The sequence below is a fragment of the Anguilla anguilla genome, chromosome 18 (genome assembly GCF_013347855.1).
Source record: "Anguilla anguilla isolate fAngAng1 chromosome 18, fAngAng1.pri, whole genome shotgun sequence".
In the NCBI taxonomy this organism is placed as follows: domain Eukaryota; kingdom Metazoa; phylum Chordata; class Actinopteri; order Anguilliformes; family Anguillidae; genus Anguilla; species Anguilla anguilla.
Window position 1 is genome coordinate 21048895 of NC_049218.1, and position 16484 is coordinate 21065378.

At 43.5% G+C, this 16484-nt stretch overlaps 2 protein-coding genes across 3 annotated transcripts; both read left to right on the forward strand.

Annotated features, from left to right (window-relative positions):
- The first annotated feature begins 661 nt into the window (after positions 1-661).
- hmx2 (H6 family homeobox 2) lies at positions 662-3253 on the forward strand. The gene is made up of 2 exons (XM_035401182.1): positions 662-1425; positions 2144-3253. The coding sequence occupies exons 1-2, from the start codon at positions 1164-1166 to the stop codon at positions 2689-2691; spliced, it is 810 nt and encodes a 269-aa protein (XP_035257073.1). The 5' UTR covers positions 662-1163; the 3' UTR covers positions 2692-3253.
- A 1383-nt stretch (positions 3254-4636) lies between these two features.
- LOC118218494 (mitotic checkpoint protein BUB3-like) lies at positions 4637-11105 on the forward strand. 2 transcript variants are annotated; one of them, XM_035401180.1, is made up of 7 exons: positions 4637-4769; positions 5522-5716; positions 6140-6209; positions 6774-6925; positions 8192-8350; positions 8673-8850; positions 9310-11105. In XM_035401180.1, the coding sequence occupies exons 2-7, from the start codon at positions 5522-5524 to the stop codon at positions 9528-9530; spliced, it is 975 nt and encodes a 324-aa protein (XP_035257071.1). In that variant the 5' UTR covers positions 4637-4769; the 3' UTR covers positions 9531-11105. The 2 variants fall into 2 exon arrangements, with proteins under 2 accessions (XP_035257071.1, XP_035257072.1); XM_035401181.1 differs by lacking the exon at positions 4637-4769 and adding an exon at positions 4825-4974.
- Positions 11106-16484: the final 5379 nt, after the last annotated feature.

Below are 16484 nucleotides of genomic sequence, written 5' to 3' on the forward strand. Positions count from 1 at the left end.
GAAATGTAAGAAATATTCGAAAAGCATACGCAGTTAAAACTGTTACCGTATAAATATGGCATTAGTAAAGATGAACGACTTCGCAGATCTCTCGGTTTATTTATAATTAAGCTATCATTTTCAGTTGATGTTATTTCTTAAATATCGGCATTATGATATTTAGGGCAGGGTAGAAAGGTGCCGAACCATCACATTTTCCTTGTGGATTCTGTCATATATTTAAATAAGTTTAATCGGGCTTTTTTATTATTTGTTCAAATTGTTTGTATGTTTAAGGCGCTTACATCAGCAAAATATATCATTCAATGTCGATACGTGTATTCCATTTTGACTTGGTATGTATGCTCCTATTAATTTCCAATGCATTATTTGTTTAGCTCGGATTAACCAACAGAACATAAAAATGGGTATTTGCTTTCTGACAGAGCTTTGTGTCCACCGTGCCGCTCTTCATTGATGCATTCACATGAAATTTAGTTGTCATTATTGTTTTACTGTGACTTAATGTGATTTAACTCTGAATCATGCTCTCTCTCTCTCTCTCTCTCTCTATATATATATATATATATAAACGCGAGAAAAGACCATGGCGTAAAATATAATTTCATGGTTGAGTGGTTGAAAGAAAAGTCTCCTGAAATCCATAATCCTACTTAAAATGGAATGTTTTTCCTAATTTGCATTCCGACATTCTTAGGGTGTCAATTTTGCCATGTTTCGACGGCAGGGCCTTTAAGATATTCCTTGTTGTCAAACGAATGAATTTCATATGATAGAATTTAAGGACACATCTGAGGTTTATCTGAAAATGAACCCATGGCTGTCAAACTACCCACGGTGAGCCCTCCCGTTTTCTTTCGTTCAATCTCAAGGAGTTTAAAATTTCCGGGACTTACTTTAAGCCTGTGATTGGACCACGGGAGGCTTACCTACATGCAAATGAAGCAACGCCACAATGCTGCCTTTAGTCGAGTGCGCGTGGAAGTAGGCAGGAATACATTCATGTATAGCGAGCTCCAGGAAAAACAACTAAATCCCCTCAACCATCTCTTTAAAGAACCTATCCAGAACATCTGGGCAAAGCCGCGTGTTGTTTTTTCATCCAAGTTTACACATTTTACACGCGCGCATAGCTTCGTCCCCCTTAATGTTATGAGTCCAGAATGAACACAGAAGACAGTGGTAACAAGTGCTCGCCGGCCCCAATCTCGAGTTTCACTATTCAGTCAATTCTGGGTACCACATCCGATGGCGCACGATCGGGTACCAAGGAGAATTCCACAGGAATCCTGCGGGGGAGGCGCACGCTGTCGGTGTCCTCCGAGGAGGAGTGCAGCGGTGAAGATTCGTCACATTGCTTCTGTTCTGAACCCGGGCACAGCGACCCATGCAACCAGCACCAATCCCTTAACTTTTCCACAATAAGTAAGTGAATCGAAATTTGCATCTTGTTTGTTGCGCTGTTGATGTTGTTATTATGTCAGTATGGTGTTAGTAATACACCATGCTACTAAGGAGTGCCGTCTGAGGCGTCACCGAAGAGATGAAACGACAAATAATTACAGGATATTTTTTCCCTCGTGGCAAATTTAATCGAGTATGTTAATTGATCAAACAGGCTTTTAAAACAAATGTGTTGGTTTCTCAATTGACCGTAAACTCGAGCCGGAATTAATTAGGATCATGTGCCTGTGTTAGTCATATTGCATTGTTTATTCAATGGGGCACTTATAATCTTTCAACGGTCGACCCAATAGTCAAAGTTCAAATTTAATGAACTCTTGAACAAAGTATCGAATACAAAGCTAGATTTTAGTGAAGCATTTCGCTGAAACTCGCACATACATTCAATTGCTCGGTAGGCTATTCTGGGGTTTTTTAAACCTGTACTAAAATGCATTTTTTTTCTCACCATTACTGCATATCCTCGCGATTATAGAGTGAATTAATTGTACAGACTGCATCATGTTCACTGAATGGTGAAAAACTAACACCACATTGCCTACATTTTATAGACACATATTTTCATACAAATGAGCAACACATAGGCTATTTAGACTATACGTTGTGCGAATATCAAAAAGGATAATTTTGTTTTCAGAGATTTGGTTGCTTGCCAATTTGTTTTGTTTCTCCCACGCAGACGCCTCGAAAGGAATTACACCAGAACAAGACGGAACAGAGCGACGGCAGCATTTAACACAACCACTGCTACAGGATTACAAAGACGAACAAGACAGGCCATGCAACCAAATGTCACCCATTTCTGAGGAGCGGCAAAGAGACGGGACTGACAAGCAGAGCAACTCGGCAAAGAAGAAAACTCGCACCGTGTTCTCCCGGAGTCAAGTGTACCAGCTGGAGTCCACATTCGACATGAAAAGGTACTTGAGCAGCTCCGAACGGGCCTGTCTCGCTTCCAGTCTGCAGCTTACAGAGACACAGGTGAAAACGTGGTTTCAAAACCGGAGGAACAAATGGAAACGACAGCTCTCAGCAGAACTGGAAGCGGCCAATATGGCTCACGCGTCTGCACAGACTCTAGTTGGGATGCCGCTTGTTTTTAGAGATAATTCTTTGTTACGGGTTCCGGTTCCAAGGTCTATTGCCTTCCCAACGCCTCTGTATTACCCGGGCAGCAACTTACCAGCGTTACCGTTGTACAATCTCTACAACAAGATTGAATACTGACCTCAAACTCATGACAAAGTCAATATCAAACCTATAAAAATCTACGATACACGCATAAAATTGTTTGGCAAATAGCCTATATGTCTATTTATATCACCTTATTTGTTGAAGACATATTTCTTATTATGCAGCAACTGTATGTGCAAATAAGAAAGCATCGTGCTTCTCTAAATGTATTAAATACACCATGTGTATACGAATTTTGTACTTTTTTATTTAGTGTTTTCTCCCTTGTTTAACCGATTTTACACGTTATATGGGGATTTTTTTCCATTGTAATACAGATGAAATCAGGTGGAAATTAAATCTGTAGCTCTTTTCCTCAGCCCATCTAATTAAAAAAAGCTAAATAAAAATCTGTCTGCACAGAATAAATCGGATCACTAGTTTAAGGAGAAAAAAATGTAATTAATCTTTAAGTAGTCTTGGAAGATGATCTGAGAAATCTATAAAATTATCTTGAGTGGCTGAGCAAAAACGAAAATACAGTTTTGATCAAGCAACTACCGGTTGAAGAATTAACTGTCGTTGTTTAAGTGTACCTCCCCCTCCCCAAACACCCCCCCCCCCCCCCAATAAAATTTTATACAACTCCATATGTTTGTTTTTTCTATGTTCCAATGCGCAGTCGCCATCAGTACGTGCATTGAGTATTTTCTTCAGTATTAAATCCTGAGAGGAAATGATGTGAACATACAGACTACATACAGACATCTGATAGCCTATTGACGTTCCTATTTGACACGTTTGCTTTTGTCAGACATTTCTTCTCATTTGGCACTGGGGTTAAAAACACTACACTATAGCACTACAATTTAGACTAGCCTATATTATATTTTACAACTGAATTGTGATGTGAATGTAAATTCTTAGTGCGCCTGCTATTGACAGTAGCCTATGCGTTCACGTTTTATGATTATTCAATTTTTTGTAAACTTAAAGCCGGATCTTGAAAGAGATGTCGATGCAAAACATATTTAGCTACGTGTTTAAAACAACAACAACAATAATAATAATAATAATAATAATAATAATCATGTATTTTTAAAGGTTGCAACAACAAGTTTTCTAGTGAATAAAAAAATCAAGTGAATTTTTATAAGGTATTTTAGTAGAACTTTTTAAACCGTGCTTTATAGTCTGGTCCGGGTTTTAATAGTCCACTTACAAAAAATTAGGGTTCTATTTGATGTCAAACGTTTTGATAAAAATATTAGTAAATCTAAGTAAAAATAGATCGCCTACTACAATATAATTGGCATGCTTTGCAGGTGTAGTGTAACTTTTCCAATTCCGGGACAATTTTAAAATATAATAGGCTATAGATGAATAGAAAAATTTTTTAATTGGAGTACTGTTTGCGTTTACAAGGGATGTGGCCCAGAATCGTTGTTGCAACTTGACTTGGACTTCACTTTCCATACCAATAGGCTATTGTGATAAGCAGACTGTTGACAAAGAAGCCATGTGCGTAGGCCTATGTGCAGACATGGGCCTATGAGAATGGCCTGAGTAGCCTATGTTGTATCTCATAATTTATATGGTCAGGTAGCTAAACCTGTTTAGACTACACTGCCTAACCATGTTCAAATATTACTATTTAACTAACTACACTGTCACACAGCCTATAGGTAGCAATACAATTCTGCAATTCTGTTTCGGAGAATTTTCCGCCAATGAGAAACATCTAGAGAAATCGTCTAATGTTAGTACAGCGTAACCAGACAAATCCACTGTTGTCTAATGAAATCACCGTTTCAACACGTCGCTGAATACCTCAGAATTTGAGAGACTGATGGTTCCAGCTTGAACTGAAAGATCGTGCATATGCGTCCCATGTCACATGACAAATACAAGAACAACGGAACTACTCACGAGTAACAGGAAGTTACTATATATCCAATATGAGAGGCGGTGGGTGCGGTCTACTTTTCTGTTGACCAATTGAAGACGTAACATTTTGAAACAAGGAAGGCGGTACAGCTGCCGGCCGTTTTGTAGTCTTGATTGAAAAGGGATTGTCGGCTGCTCGGTTTCGGAAACAACAAGAGTACTGTAGCACCTATCTAGCCGTAGCGGTGAGTGCATATAAAGTCATCGAAAAACTATTTATTGTCACAGAAGGTGGCCATTTATACTTGATATTGGCCCGTTTTGAATAGCTTGCCAACGCGACGTTAGCATGCTTTCCAGCTAAAAATAAGCCGAAGCGTTTGCTCGGAACGTTTGCTAGTTAGGCCCGGCGAATTGGTAGGCCAACGTTACTGGCCACATCTGTGCTAGGTTTGTTATTTTTTGCTGTCACAGTATAACTAACAGACAAACTTGAATAACCCATTTCGTTTGGATGCTTTGCTAGCTAGCACTAGTATTGTCCGGATAGCTGTCGTCCCCAGTGATGGCTAATTTAGCTAATTTAATAGCTGATGCTACGCCTTTCGCCGGGTAGTTGATTTATGCAACCCGAGCTAACCTCCCTGGCTAGAAATTTTAATTTGGTGGTGTGGCTATTGGTGGTGTGAGGCTCTGAAATACGTTCAATCTCGCTATAGTTGGCTATCAAGGAACTACCAAGAACTAACGTTAACTATGCATTCATAACGTTGTGCATTCAGCTATGCATTTTACGGTGGCTAGCTAGTCATACTGTAAGGTTGGAAGTTGAGACTAGTTTATTGACACATGCGTAACAGGATGTGACGTGTACGTATTTGTTTTGTGTATCACAGAATGCTAGTTTGTTGTGGAAAGGCTAGTTAAGGTAGCAACTCAACACATTTTACGAGGAATTGAAATAACCTGCTCGTCGCGGCTGTTTTTTTTTCTCCAGATGACGGGGTCGAACGAGTTCAAGCTAAACCAGGGGCCGGAGGACAGCATCTCTGCGGTGAAGTTCAGCCCCAGCACTGCCCAGTTCTTACTGGTGTCCTCTTGGGACTCTACTGTCCGACTTTTTGATGTTGGTGGCAACTCCATGAGAATGAAGTACCAGCACTTGGCCCCTGTGCTTGATTGTGCATTTTATGTAAGTAATACAGCTGGCAATGAAATGTCTGTTCTGCAGGTACACATTCCTGAGTAAGTTTCTGACTGTGTGCAATGCAGTGAAAAAACCCAGTAGATATTTTTCCATATTAAACTTGCATCAGTGTTTGTTGCACACTGCTTAGTAGCAGATGCAGCCCAAAGGGATGGTTCCCCAACTGTGCTACCACTAAATCAAATCATCAAATCATGAGCAGCGGCATTTCACTTGTTTGGCCACTTTCAGTCTGCATGAATATTAGAATTAAAAGTCCCCAGTGATATTTTAATTTTTTTTATATGTAGTGCCTTGCTATTAAGAAAATAAAGAGGGAAAATAAATATTTGAGCTGCTACGTCCACCTTATCTATGTCTCTTCGGTGTGAAGTAGTGGTTTTGGATGACATACCTCTTATCTTATAGGACCCCACCCATGCCTGGAGTGGGGGGCTGGACATGCAGTTGAAAACCCATGATTTAAATACAGACCAGGGTACGTCTAACAATCTAGAAATTTAACATAGCATAGACTTGCCTGGTGGAAACCATGGCTGTGAAGGTAGTAAATTGTGTGTGTGTGTGTGTGTGTCATTTTTCTTTTCTGCACGTTTTCTCACATTTTACTTTAAAACCCCTAAATTTTATCCTTTACATGCATTTGATCTCCACCCACCTGCTTTATGTACATTTCCACTGAAAGCTTTTTTACTGCCACTGTTCCAGCACAATTTCAGAATCTCTCTTCTGTAGTGCCACTGTGGAGGAATGAGGCCTTTTGTTTCTTCTTGGAGAAGCACAGGTGTCACTGAGCAGTGCACTTGAATTTCTTAACACAATTTAAGTTTTTCCACAGCCTTTTCATTTGACTTTCATTTGATTTTTTATTTCATGTCAACTCACAAATGTCTAACTTTGCTGCAATTTTTTGGACTTTTAACAGAAGTTAAATTGAGTTGGCTTGCATGTAAAACAAATGAAATTGGCAGATCGCTTTGTAGGAGCTTGTGGTAAATCAGAATAGAGTGACAATGTGTCCACGTCCCCATTTTCCCTTCAGACACAATAGTGGGGACTCACGATGCCCCCATTCGTTGCGTGGAATACTGCCCAGAAGTTAATGTCATGGTAACGGGGAGCTGGGACCGGTCTGTTCGGCTCTGGGACCCACGGACCCCCTGCAATGCTGGGACCTTCACCCAACCTGAAAAGGTAAACAAGCTTCCGTTCTTAGCCTGTATAGCATTCCTTGGATCCTAACCCAGCCCTGAGTTACTGAGCATTGCCTGTGTCTTAATCTAGCAACAAGTTACTGAGCATTTGGGCCCTAATCCAACAGTGAGTTACTGAGCATTCCCTGTGTCCTAATCCAGCAGTGAGTTACTGAGCATTCCCTGTGTCCTAATCCAGCAGTGAGTTAATGAGCATTTGGACCCTAATCCAGCAGTGAGTTACTGAGCATTCTGGGCCCTAATCCAGCAGTTAGTTACTGAGCATTTGGGCCCTAATCCAGCAGTGAGTTACTGAGCATTTTGTCCCTAATCCAGCAGTGAGTTACTGAGCATTTGGGCCCTAACCAGTAGAAGTCCTGGAGGATCCCCTTAGTCTCAGCTTTAATGGCTGCATTATGCGCTGCATCAGGGCTTAAAAGGCGCCTGCCGCTGCTGTGATTGTTGCTGACCCAGTTCCGCGCGCAGACCCGTGTTGTGGATAAACGGATGGCAGTGGGTACCAGCGGTGATTTATCGGAGCTTTTGGCAGCAGCCGGACGGGCAGGGGGGATGAATCTGTGACTGATGGCAGCCGACGCAACAGCTCCGGTGAATGAAGCTGTTTATTAGGTCCGCCACGGTCATTATGTCATCGCCGCTCGCTGTTCTCGCGCGGATGGATGATCCGCGCCCGCGCGCCGTCAGCACCCCCACCCCGGAATCTGCATGACCCATCAGCCCCAGAGCTTGATTTAAAGGCTGAGGAGGCAGCAGACGATTTTTAATTTATTTTTTTAAAAACAGACTCTTTATCTGACAACCTGTATTTATAAAGAACAGCTTGTGTTATGTATCACCTAAACGGCAGGTATGAATTACATATTTTAATAGCGGGGCGATCAAAATGATTTGAAGTGGTTAAACGGAGGGAGACAGCGGGCTGGCAGCGCTGTGAAGATTTGTTGGGATGATGTGTTGTATGTCGGGATTCATCAAACCCGCTGGTGGGCGGAGACTGAGTGTGCCTGGCTGGGGAGCGTGATTTACGGCCAGAATAATGGGCCCCATATATAAAGAAGATGGGAGTCCGGCTTCCAGTGCGGGTTTTTATTTATTTATTTATTTTATTTTTCCCTCCTGTGAGAATTAGTGACGTTTGCCGTCTTTGAGTGCTTGCAGGCCGTTAGAAAGGCATTGGGCCTGGTTGCGTTGCCTCTAAAAGCTCGGCTGGGTTGTAGTCAACACCATCTTTCCCGTCTTATTCTAGGTGTATACACTTTCTGTGGCGGGGGACCGGCTGATCGTGGGAACGGCGGGCAGGAGGGTCCTCGTCTGGGACCTGAGGAACATGGGATACGTGCAGCAGAGGAGGGAGTCGAGCCTCAAGTACCAGACGCGCTGCATCCGAGCCTTTCCCAACAAGCAGGCATGCGCCGAGCACACAGACCGCTACCATTAAAACCAGACTAAACGACTCTTACGATCCTAATCTCTAATGGTTTGTTCCAGTCCTTTATCTGGTTGGTTCCAACTCCCTTTTGTCATGTCATTGGTGATGCTTTTTTATTTTTAAATCACAGGAACCATCAAATTTTGCAAATGGTAACAATTGTCCATTATATAACTCAAGTGAGACACTCCAGTGAAGGTAATCGAGTCTGAGACCGGTCCTGTGGTTTCAGGGAAGAGTCTTTTGTTGGTGATGAAGTTGTTTTTTTAAAATTAAATCGTTTTATTTATTTTTTAAGGGCTACGTCCTGAGCTCCATTGAAGGTCGGGTTGCAGTAGAATACCTGGACCCCAGCCTGGAGGTTCAGAAGAAGAAGTACGCCTTCAAATGTCACCGACTGAAGGAGAACGGCATCGAGCAGGTCTACCCTGTGAACGCCATCTCCTTCCATAGCGTTCACAACACCTTTGCCACAGGTGAGAGCTCCACCTCGGTCCTATACCGCTGTTTTTATAGAGATGGGGGGGGGGGGGGCAATCTGTTGTGCTCCATAGGGTTGGTATTGGCAGTCAGTGGATTATCAAGATTATAAAAATGCCTAAAAGTTGTTGTGTGGTGGGCTCTATAAATAACAAAGCCCAGAGCCCCAATTTTAAGGTTTAATGTCCTCTCGTGCTAAGACTGAGAGGAGAAAAGTGGATTCAGACCATTAGACATGGGGCGAAAGGAGCAAAACTCTGGGATGCTGAATGAAGGCTCATCTACATTTGTAGTAAGTTAGCCATTTAAGCTCCGGTGTAGGGTTGTTTTACAGAACTGTGCCCCCTATGAGACCCCCAGAAGAAAGCAGTGCTGATGGGCGGGACTCCGGCCCTCCGGCCTCCTTTCATTCGTATGCTTCTCGCTCGGCATTGACCACGCCTCCTCTCCCGCAGGGGGCTCGGACAGGTTCGTGAACATCTGGGACCCCTTCAACAAGAAGCGGCTGTGCCAGTTCCACCGCTACCCCACCAGCATCGCCTCGCTGGCGTTCAGCAACGACGGCTCCACCCTGGCCATCGTCACGTCCTACATGCAGGAGCAGGGCGACATCAGCCACCCCGAGGACGCCATCTTCATCCGCCAGGTCACCGACGCCGAGACCAAGCCCAAGTGACCCCCCCCCCCCCCCCCAGCCCCTGACCACCCGTCCGGTTTGCTCTTAGCCGTCATGAAGGTCACTCGCGACCAGGTGCACACACAACCTCCACTGCAGGCTTTTCTGACGTGTGTGGTGACACATGTAAAATACCATTACTTTCCCCCTCCTAAGTTTATTTCTTTTCATTTGCACACTAGATAACACCACGTGCGATCTTAACTACAGGATGTAGAGGTTTCTCAACACAGGGAGACAGCTTGAATGTGGTGTTGAATTATTATATTTGCTGGAACACTTTATGCTGGACATTGACTGTGAAATAAATGTAAACACAGGGACTTAATTTATTATTCTTATTCTTATTATTGTTATTATTGTTGTTGAATTGCCCTGCTAATATCATGCTTTGATGCAGGATTTTCTCTGATGATAATAATAATAATAACAATAATAATGCATTTTATTCATCAGATTCATTTCTTCACAGTCGAGGTAACATTGTATTACAGTTTGTTGTGCTGTAGAATATTTTGATTGACAGGCGTGATCAACAAAGCATTTTTTCCACGTTCCAAGAGGCTTGTTTATTTCAGTAATATTTTATTTAAACTGCTTGACCTCTGCGGGTCTTTAGGACAATGAGATCTTCAGTTTGTGTCTAAGACCTGAATTCAGTGGATGTAAGTAAATCTCCAGAAGATGACATCACTGACAAGCGCATCTCCAGTACCGTGTTTATTATGCAATGAAAACACTGCCATCGATGGTGGGCAGTGACAAGGTGTCCTCTTTTCATAACCCCCCCCCCCCCCCCCCCCCCCCCCCCGTCGGAGAGCGGTTGATCCCGAGGCAGGCACCGGGGGGGGTGGTGGCGGACCGGCCGCCTGGAGATAACCTGGTGACGAGACGCAGAGCCGCCGCCCCGCTCCTGACAGTACATTTAAAGCAATCGCGGTGCATCAAGACAGGCAACTCTCTGGACCCGTTTCTGTCTCTAAGTGAGTTTGAGAGGACCGTAACGAGGTTGCCAATGCCGCCTCGGTCATTTACCAGCCCGAGCGCTGCCTCCTTTTATTGGCTAATGGTTAAAAAGCTTCGCTGAGCCAGACGAGGTATACCCCCCCCCCCCCGCCTTTGATTCTGTTTAATATCAGACATTAATGGATCTTTTTTTGTCTGAGGACTCTTCAGTCCCTGAGCTCGGCTAGCTCTAGCTACAGTATTCAGCACGCCACTGGACAGGTAGAAATGTTTAACGAGAAGCAGTATGCTGGAGCGTTCACCAAGAAGGTCTTTCTGAGCAGAAGAGGTTTCATACTCAAGAGAGAATTATTCATAACTTTCCCATTAGGTCTCTTCTGGCCTGAATAGTCTGCTAAATACTTCAAAGAATTAATCGGTGACAGACATTTGAAAGGAAGGTGCACAATCTATGTGGCATTCAAATCTTTCAGCAGGGCTGTTTTGCCGAGCTTTGTGGTTTGCTGCTTTCATTTTACAATATTTCAAGTGAGTGCCGTGTATTTTATTAATGTGAGTGTAAGTTCGATGTGGGCCCTTGTGAATGTATTAAAGGAGCTTTTGGAGAGATGCTTGTGTGTCTTTACTTTTGAATGCGTGTGCTGCAGGAGTGAGGCGATTGGCAGCCTAACGTATACTCTGCCACAGAAGGGAGGTTTAAGTGTGGGTTTACCTTACTTACTGTTCTGAAACGGGTCTTTTGGCACTAGTGATGGCCAGCTGCGGCTGTGCTCTTACCTCAGAATAATGAGCACAGAGTCCTGCTCTCTCTCAGTGGATTAGGCTGTGCATCAAATCCATTTTTTCTGTGGCTGGCAATAAAACAAAAATGCTTCGTGAAGTCTGCATCAGTTTTTTATGCAAGAATGTAAAGCCTATTACCTGTGTCATTGTCTCGTACGTACCAGTGATCTCCAGCAGTACCCTATGCCACTTGGAAAGGCAATGCTTGGACTAGATTTACAAAAGAGAATGCTATGACCTTAGCAGTCCTTAATAGAAGTTTTATTTCTTTTTCATGTGAAGCTATTACATTGGCCAAAATTGAAATATCTACAGGATTCAAATACTTTTCTGTGCTCTATTGATCTTGCCTGGTGTAATTGAGCCTGCCAGTATGACCAGAAGGCGTGGTTTGTACTTCTTGAGAGTATTTCATTGGTTCCACACCAGACAAGATCAGTAAAGCGTAGAAGTAAGTATTTGAATCCAAAACATATACGTTTTTAACCCAGGTCTGGTTCTCATTGGCTTGCAGGCAGGTGTATTTGTCACAAAAATTAGGAATTCCAGAAGCATTTGGAATGACAAATTCCATGTTGCAGAGGGTTAAAGAAGCAGGGGAATTGTTATTTTTTAATAAATCATTATTTACTTCATTTAGTGTTGCAATTCTTCCAACCTGTAGTATTTATGCAAGATAGTTGTTAAAAAAATCACTTGTTTTAATCTCAACTAAATATGCAAACTTTCCTCATTTGAGTTACTTTTCGTGCTATAATCAGGATGCCTGCTTCACACTATAAATGTACACTAATTCACTGACTTCTAATGATGGTGACAGTCTTGGTGCAAAGTGGGTAATTCATGTACATTTGGAGTACCCTAGCCCTCGACAGTGAAAAGAGGAACATCTTAGAGGCTAATGCCTCAGAGCTGTTGCGCCCCCCCCCCCCCTCACACCCCCCCCACCGTAAGCTCTCCAGCCCCACCCGTCTTGGGACCTTTAACAAAAGGAGTAGTGGGAGATGAGGCCCGTAATTATTCTATTAAAGAGCCGTAGGTTTTGTGATGGGACTTGTGGCAGTCTGCAGAACTGCTTGTAGCTTCTTCAATATCCTGGACATTATTTGCTCGTTTAGTTAAATGATGTTTCTAATTCCCTCATAATTACTTGTAATGGAAGTCCTTCTCATTTTGATGCGACTTCATCATCACATAAAATGGCATCCTTTTTAGGGATAATTACCACTCATAAACCGAAGGGGAGAGAAGGCTCTGGGTTTGTTGTGTGCGCTGTACGGCAAATTGTCTTGTTTCCTGCCCGCCTGTCTTCCAGCAAATTAGAAAATTAAGTTTCTGGGCCGCGGATTAGAGCCGCTGCGCTGCGTTCCCGTCTTTTGAAGCGACGGTGGGGCTGCTGCAGAGGGGCCCTTTCAGCGGGCGGTGATTAGCGCCATTAGCGGAGGGGGGGGGGGCGTGGGGGGGGGGCAGGATCCTCCAAAGTGTGTGTGTGTGTGTGTGTGTGTAAATGACAAAAGGGTCTGTCGAGGAGAGCAAAACAGATCAAACTATCAAGGGTTCTTTCAAGCATGCACGCCCTTCTGGAAAAACGCATTTAGACAAGATATGTTCTGCAGTAGCCTAAAAATGGCTGTCTGTGCGTATACTTAAAGTACACATAATTTTCATTAGTATGCTCAGTGCATCATTTCTCTATACTATACACATTATAGATGTACGTTGCACATTAAGGGGGACTTGCACGATTCTGTAGCACATGGCTTTATTGTCCCGAGTTGTATCTAATGATCCCACGTGCCTGCTTTGAGCCATTAGAGAGCGCGGCTGGCCTGTCCTGTGACCGCTAGCTGCGGCGATTAGAGAGGGGGAAACGTGTGCGTGCAGGAGAACATGTACATTCACCCCCAATAGGGCTAGCAATAGGGCTAGCATGCACACTGAGCGCAGGGATGACCTTCCACTGAAATATACAGGGTGCAAATACTGTTAGCACGCTGTGCTATAGCCCACTAAGCCTACTGTTTAAAATAATCCATATATAAAACGGCAGAAAATGCATTATAGTTCGCCTTATATTAACAGCCGTATAGATCCATTTTTGTCTATATGTCCATTTTTCATTCAGACGTATTTAAAAGTACACCATTTTCCAAAGTCAAATTAACTTTGTTAAAAAATATGTAAAGCAATACATGTTTAATTGGCAGGTTATTGCTGGGTGACATGGATGGTCCACAGTGTTATTGGGCCCCACAATGTCAGGTTTTTATAGGTAGTTGTTTTCTGCTTGATTATATTCAGTGATGGAATCGGATCATGGCTGTGATGTAGTGATTGCAACACTGGCATTCAGGCATTTATAGATATTAAAAGAAGGTTATTAGTCCTGACCTTAGTGTTCTCCTTGCAGTTTGAGCAGTCCGTTGTGGCCAGATTGCTCTTGACAGCATATGGGGGAGTACTCTGTAGTGTTGAGAGAGGTTGTCTTTGCCCAATTCATAGCATATCCCTCAGGTAAACCAATATATGGGATTTTGTGTCTCTTTCTGTTTTGTGAAACATTACTTGTGCTTTAATTTTTTTATTTTTGATGTCATTGCTTTTGAACTTGCCTCAGGATATTGGAAAGATTTAACATGCTTAATTCAAGATTAGAGATTCACACCATCCAGTTGATTTTGGTAAGTGGCATGGGGGCGGTGTGAGGGGTACATTTTTAAAGGTCTTGTTTTGGCTTCACTGCACACTGAACTGCTGGAGAGGTGAATGCAAGGTCATATATTAATAATTTAATTTGGGCTCTTTATGATGATCAAGTGTTTTTCTTGGGGTGGGGTGGGGGGAGGTGGTTTGTGGAAAGGTGATCTTCCCTTCTGGAGTAAAGCGGTCTGCTGACTAGGCTCTCTGCAGCTTTCTCTCTCAATGAAGAGAGCACCAACATGCCTCTACAGCTGACTGGATGCTTGTGATTGTCCTACTCAAAAGCCACTTTTTCTTGGAGGGAAAAGTAAACAGCAGGTGAATCAGGTCTGTTTGAAGTACCAGTCAGAAGAAGTACTGGCTACTACCATTTAATTTTTTATTTATTTATTTTCCCCCTCTTTTCTGGCTTCTAATGACTTTCCTGCTGAAGCTAGCTAGGCCATCGATGGTTGTCATCCATGTACAGAACAGCAAAGCGTAGTATAGTGATCGGGGAGCTGAGTTAAAATAGCTAAATATTGTGGTGAACTCGCAGTTTAAAAGGAGACTGTCTGCATGCAGCAGGATACAGTCAGTCAGTGCATGTACGTCTGGATGTTTGTGCACGTGCGTGTGCGTGCATGTGTGGGTGTATGTGCATGTTCTGTGCGTATGTGTGTGCATATACTGCATGTGCGGGTGTATGTGCATGTTCTGTGCGTATGTGTGTGCATATACTGCATGTGCGGGTGTATGTGCATGTTCTGTGCGTATGTGTGTGCATATACTGCTTGTGCGGGTGTATGTGCATGTTCTGTGCGTATGTGTGTGCATATACTGCTTGTGCGGGTGTATGTGCATGTTCTGTGCGTATGTGTTTGCACATACTGCATGTGCGGGTGTATGTGCATGTTCTGTGCGTATGTGTTTGCACATACTGCATGTGCGGGTGTATGTGCATGTTCTGTGCGTATGTGTTTGCATATACTGCATGTGTGCGTGTTTGACAGTGCCCATGAGTACCAGTGTGTGCAGGCAGCAGAGCCAGTCTCCCCTCTGAAACACATTCGCAGCCATTAGCTGAGTGTAGGATTTCCTGTGCGGAGTGCGTTTCTCAGCGGCGGTGACTCCGTCCCCTCTGCTGTGGTGTGGAGCCCCAGAGCCCCGGGGGCGATGCGTCAGGGCGAGCAGGTGTAACCTGAGAATCCCTCCCCCGGCACGATGCAGCCTGCCACATCACCCCCCCCCCCCCCCCCAGGGATGCTTTTAACAAGCTTCAGTGTGAGGAAACATCTCTTCAAAAAAATTGTACTTACATTAGAAACTAATTAGTAGGGCTCAGGGGCCAAAAATTGTCCTCTGCCTGCTTTTTTTTTTTTTTTTCTTTTCTTTTTTTTTTCTCCCCCTCCTGAGCAGTCCGTCTCTAAAGCGGGCACCAGGAGAGGTGGCGCTGCCCTGTGTTACGCGGGCAGGGCACCAGGAGAGGTGGCGCTGCCCTGTGTTACGCGGGCAGGGCACCAGGAGAGGTGGCGCTGCCCTGTGTTACGCGGGCAGGCTGGGTGAAGAGGGAACAAACGGCAGGCAGGACGCCAGGTCACATGAGAACTTCGCTGAGAGTTTGCTGAAGACTGGTGTCTTCAGGGAAAAAGTAGAGATTCAGTGCTCCAGTGCGGTTCAGTGCTCCTGCTGTATTAAAACACTGTAGCGGCTGGGCGTCTTCCGCATTCCCACTGGCTGCGAAAATGATTCCATTAAGAAATAAATCTCTACTTCTATCTATTTTATGTCTTTGAAAATGCCTCATGATTCAAAACGGTCTATATCCAGTTGACTTTTTCAACCAGATTATACTCTTGCACACTGCATAAATTGACAATCTGACTTCCTCAAGAATAAAACCTCAAAGCTTCCCGTCATCAAACCTGGTCTCAGAGGTTAGTTTGTTTCCTTGAATATGATTGGATGACAATGTGAGTTTAGTTTGTCCTTGAATGTGATTGGATGGCTTGATGAAGTAAAACCTTTAAATCTCTGTCTTCCTTGTATCCTATATCACTGCTTCATAAGCATTACACAGAACCTTAAAGAGCTACATGGACATTTATAAATTCTTATGTTAATAAGCACAAATGGGCATACAATGTTACTTGCTGCATTAGTGGTGACATAACGCACCAAATGCCTAGCTGTGGTTTTTTTTGGCTACGTAGGGCTAATGGAAGTCCTCAGTACTGTTTATGAATGTGTTATGTAGCTGAAGTTGCCTGTGAGTTCTTTACCCTGCCAGGGACCAGACTGGAATGCACAGGGTTAGGACGGCGAAGTACATGGAGCCAATCCTAATGGTCTGTTTTCATCTACGCGAGCAGTCTGGTAGATTTCTCAACATCTTTTCAGAGGACATAATCATGTAATATTTAAAATGTAAGCGCATTTCATTACAAGTGACTAATTTTTAAAAAGTCTACCATCCTTTGATTTGGGTTTTGGAAAATTCCACGTTCCCGTACCAGTCTGGGACGA

Bases quoted from the DNA above. Each gene is read 5' to 3' on its own strand.
- hmx2 (XM_035401182.1), top strand. From the start codon at position 1,164: ATGAACACAGAAGACAGTGGTAACAAGTGCTCGCCGGCCCCAATCTCG. The intron at 1,426-2,143 runs GTAAGTGAATCG...TCTCCCACGCAG, and splicing joins CCTTAACTTTTCCACAATAA to ACGCCTCGAAAGGAATTACA.
- LOC118218494 (XM_035401180.1), top strand. From the start codon at position 5,522: ATGACGGGGTCGAACGAGTTCAAGCTAAACCAGGGGCCGGAGGACAGC. The intron at 5,717-6,139 runs GTAAGTAATACA...CTTATCTTATAG, and splicing joins TGCTTGATTGTGCATTTTAT to GACCCCACCCATGCCTGGAG. The intron at 8,851-9,309 runs GTGAGAGCTCCA...CCTCTCCCGCAG, and splicing joins TCACAACACCTTTGCCACAG to GGGGCTCGGACAGGTTCGTG.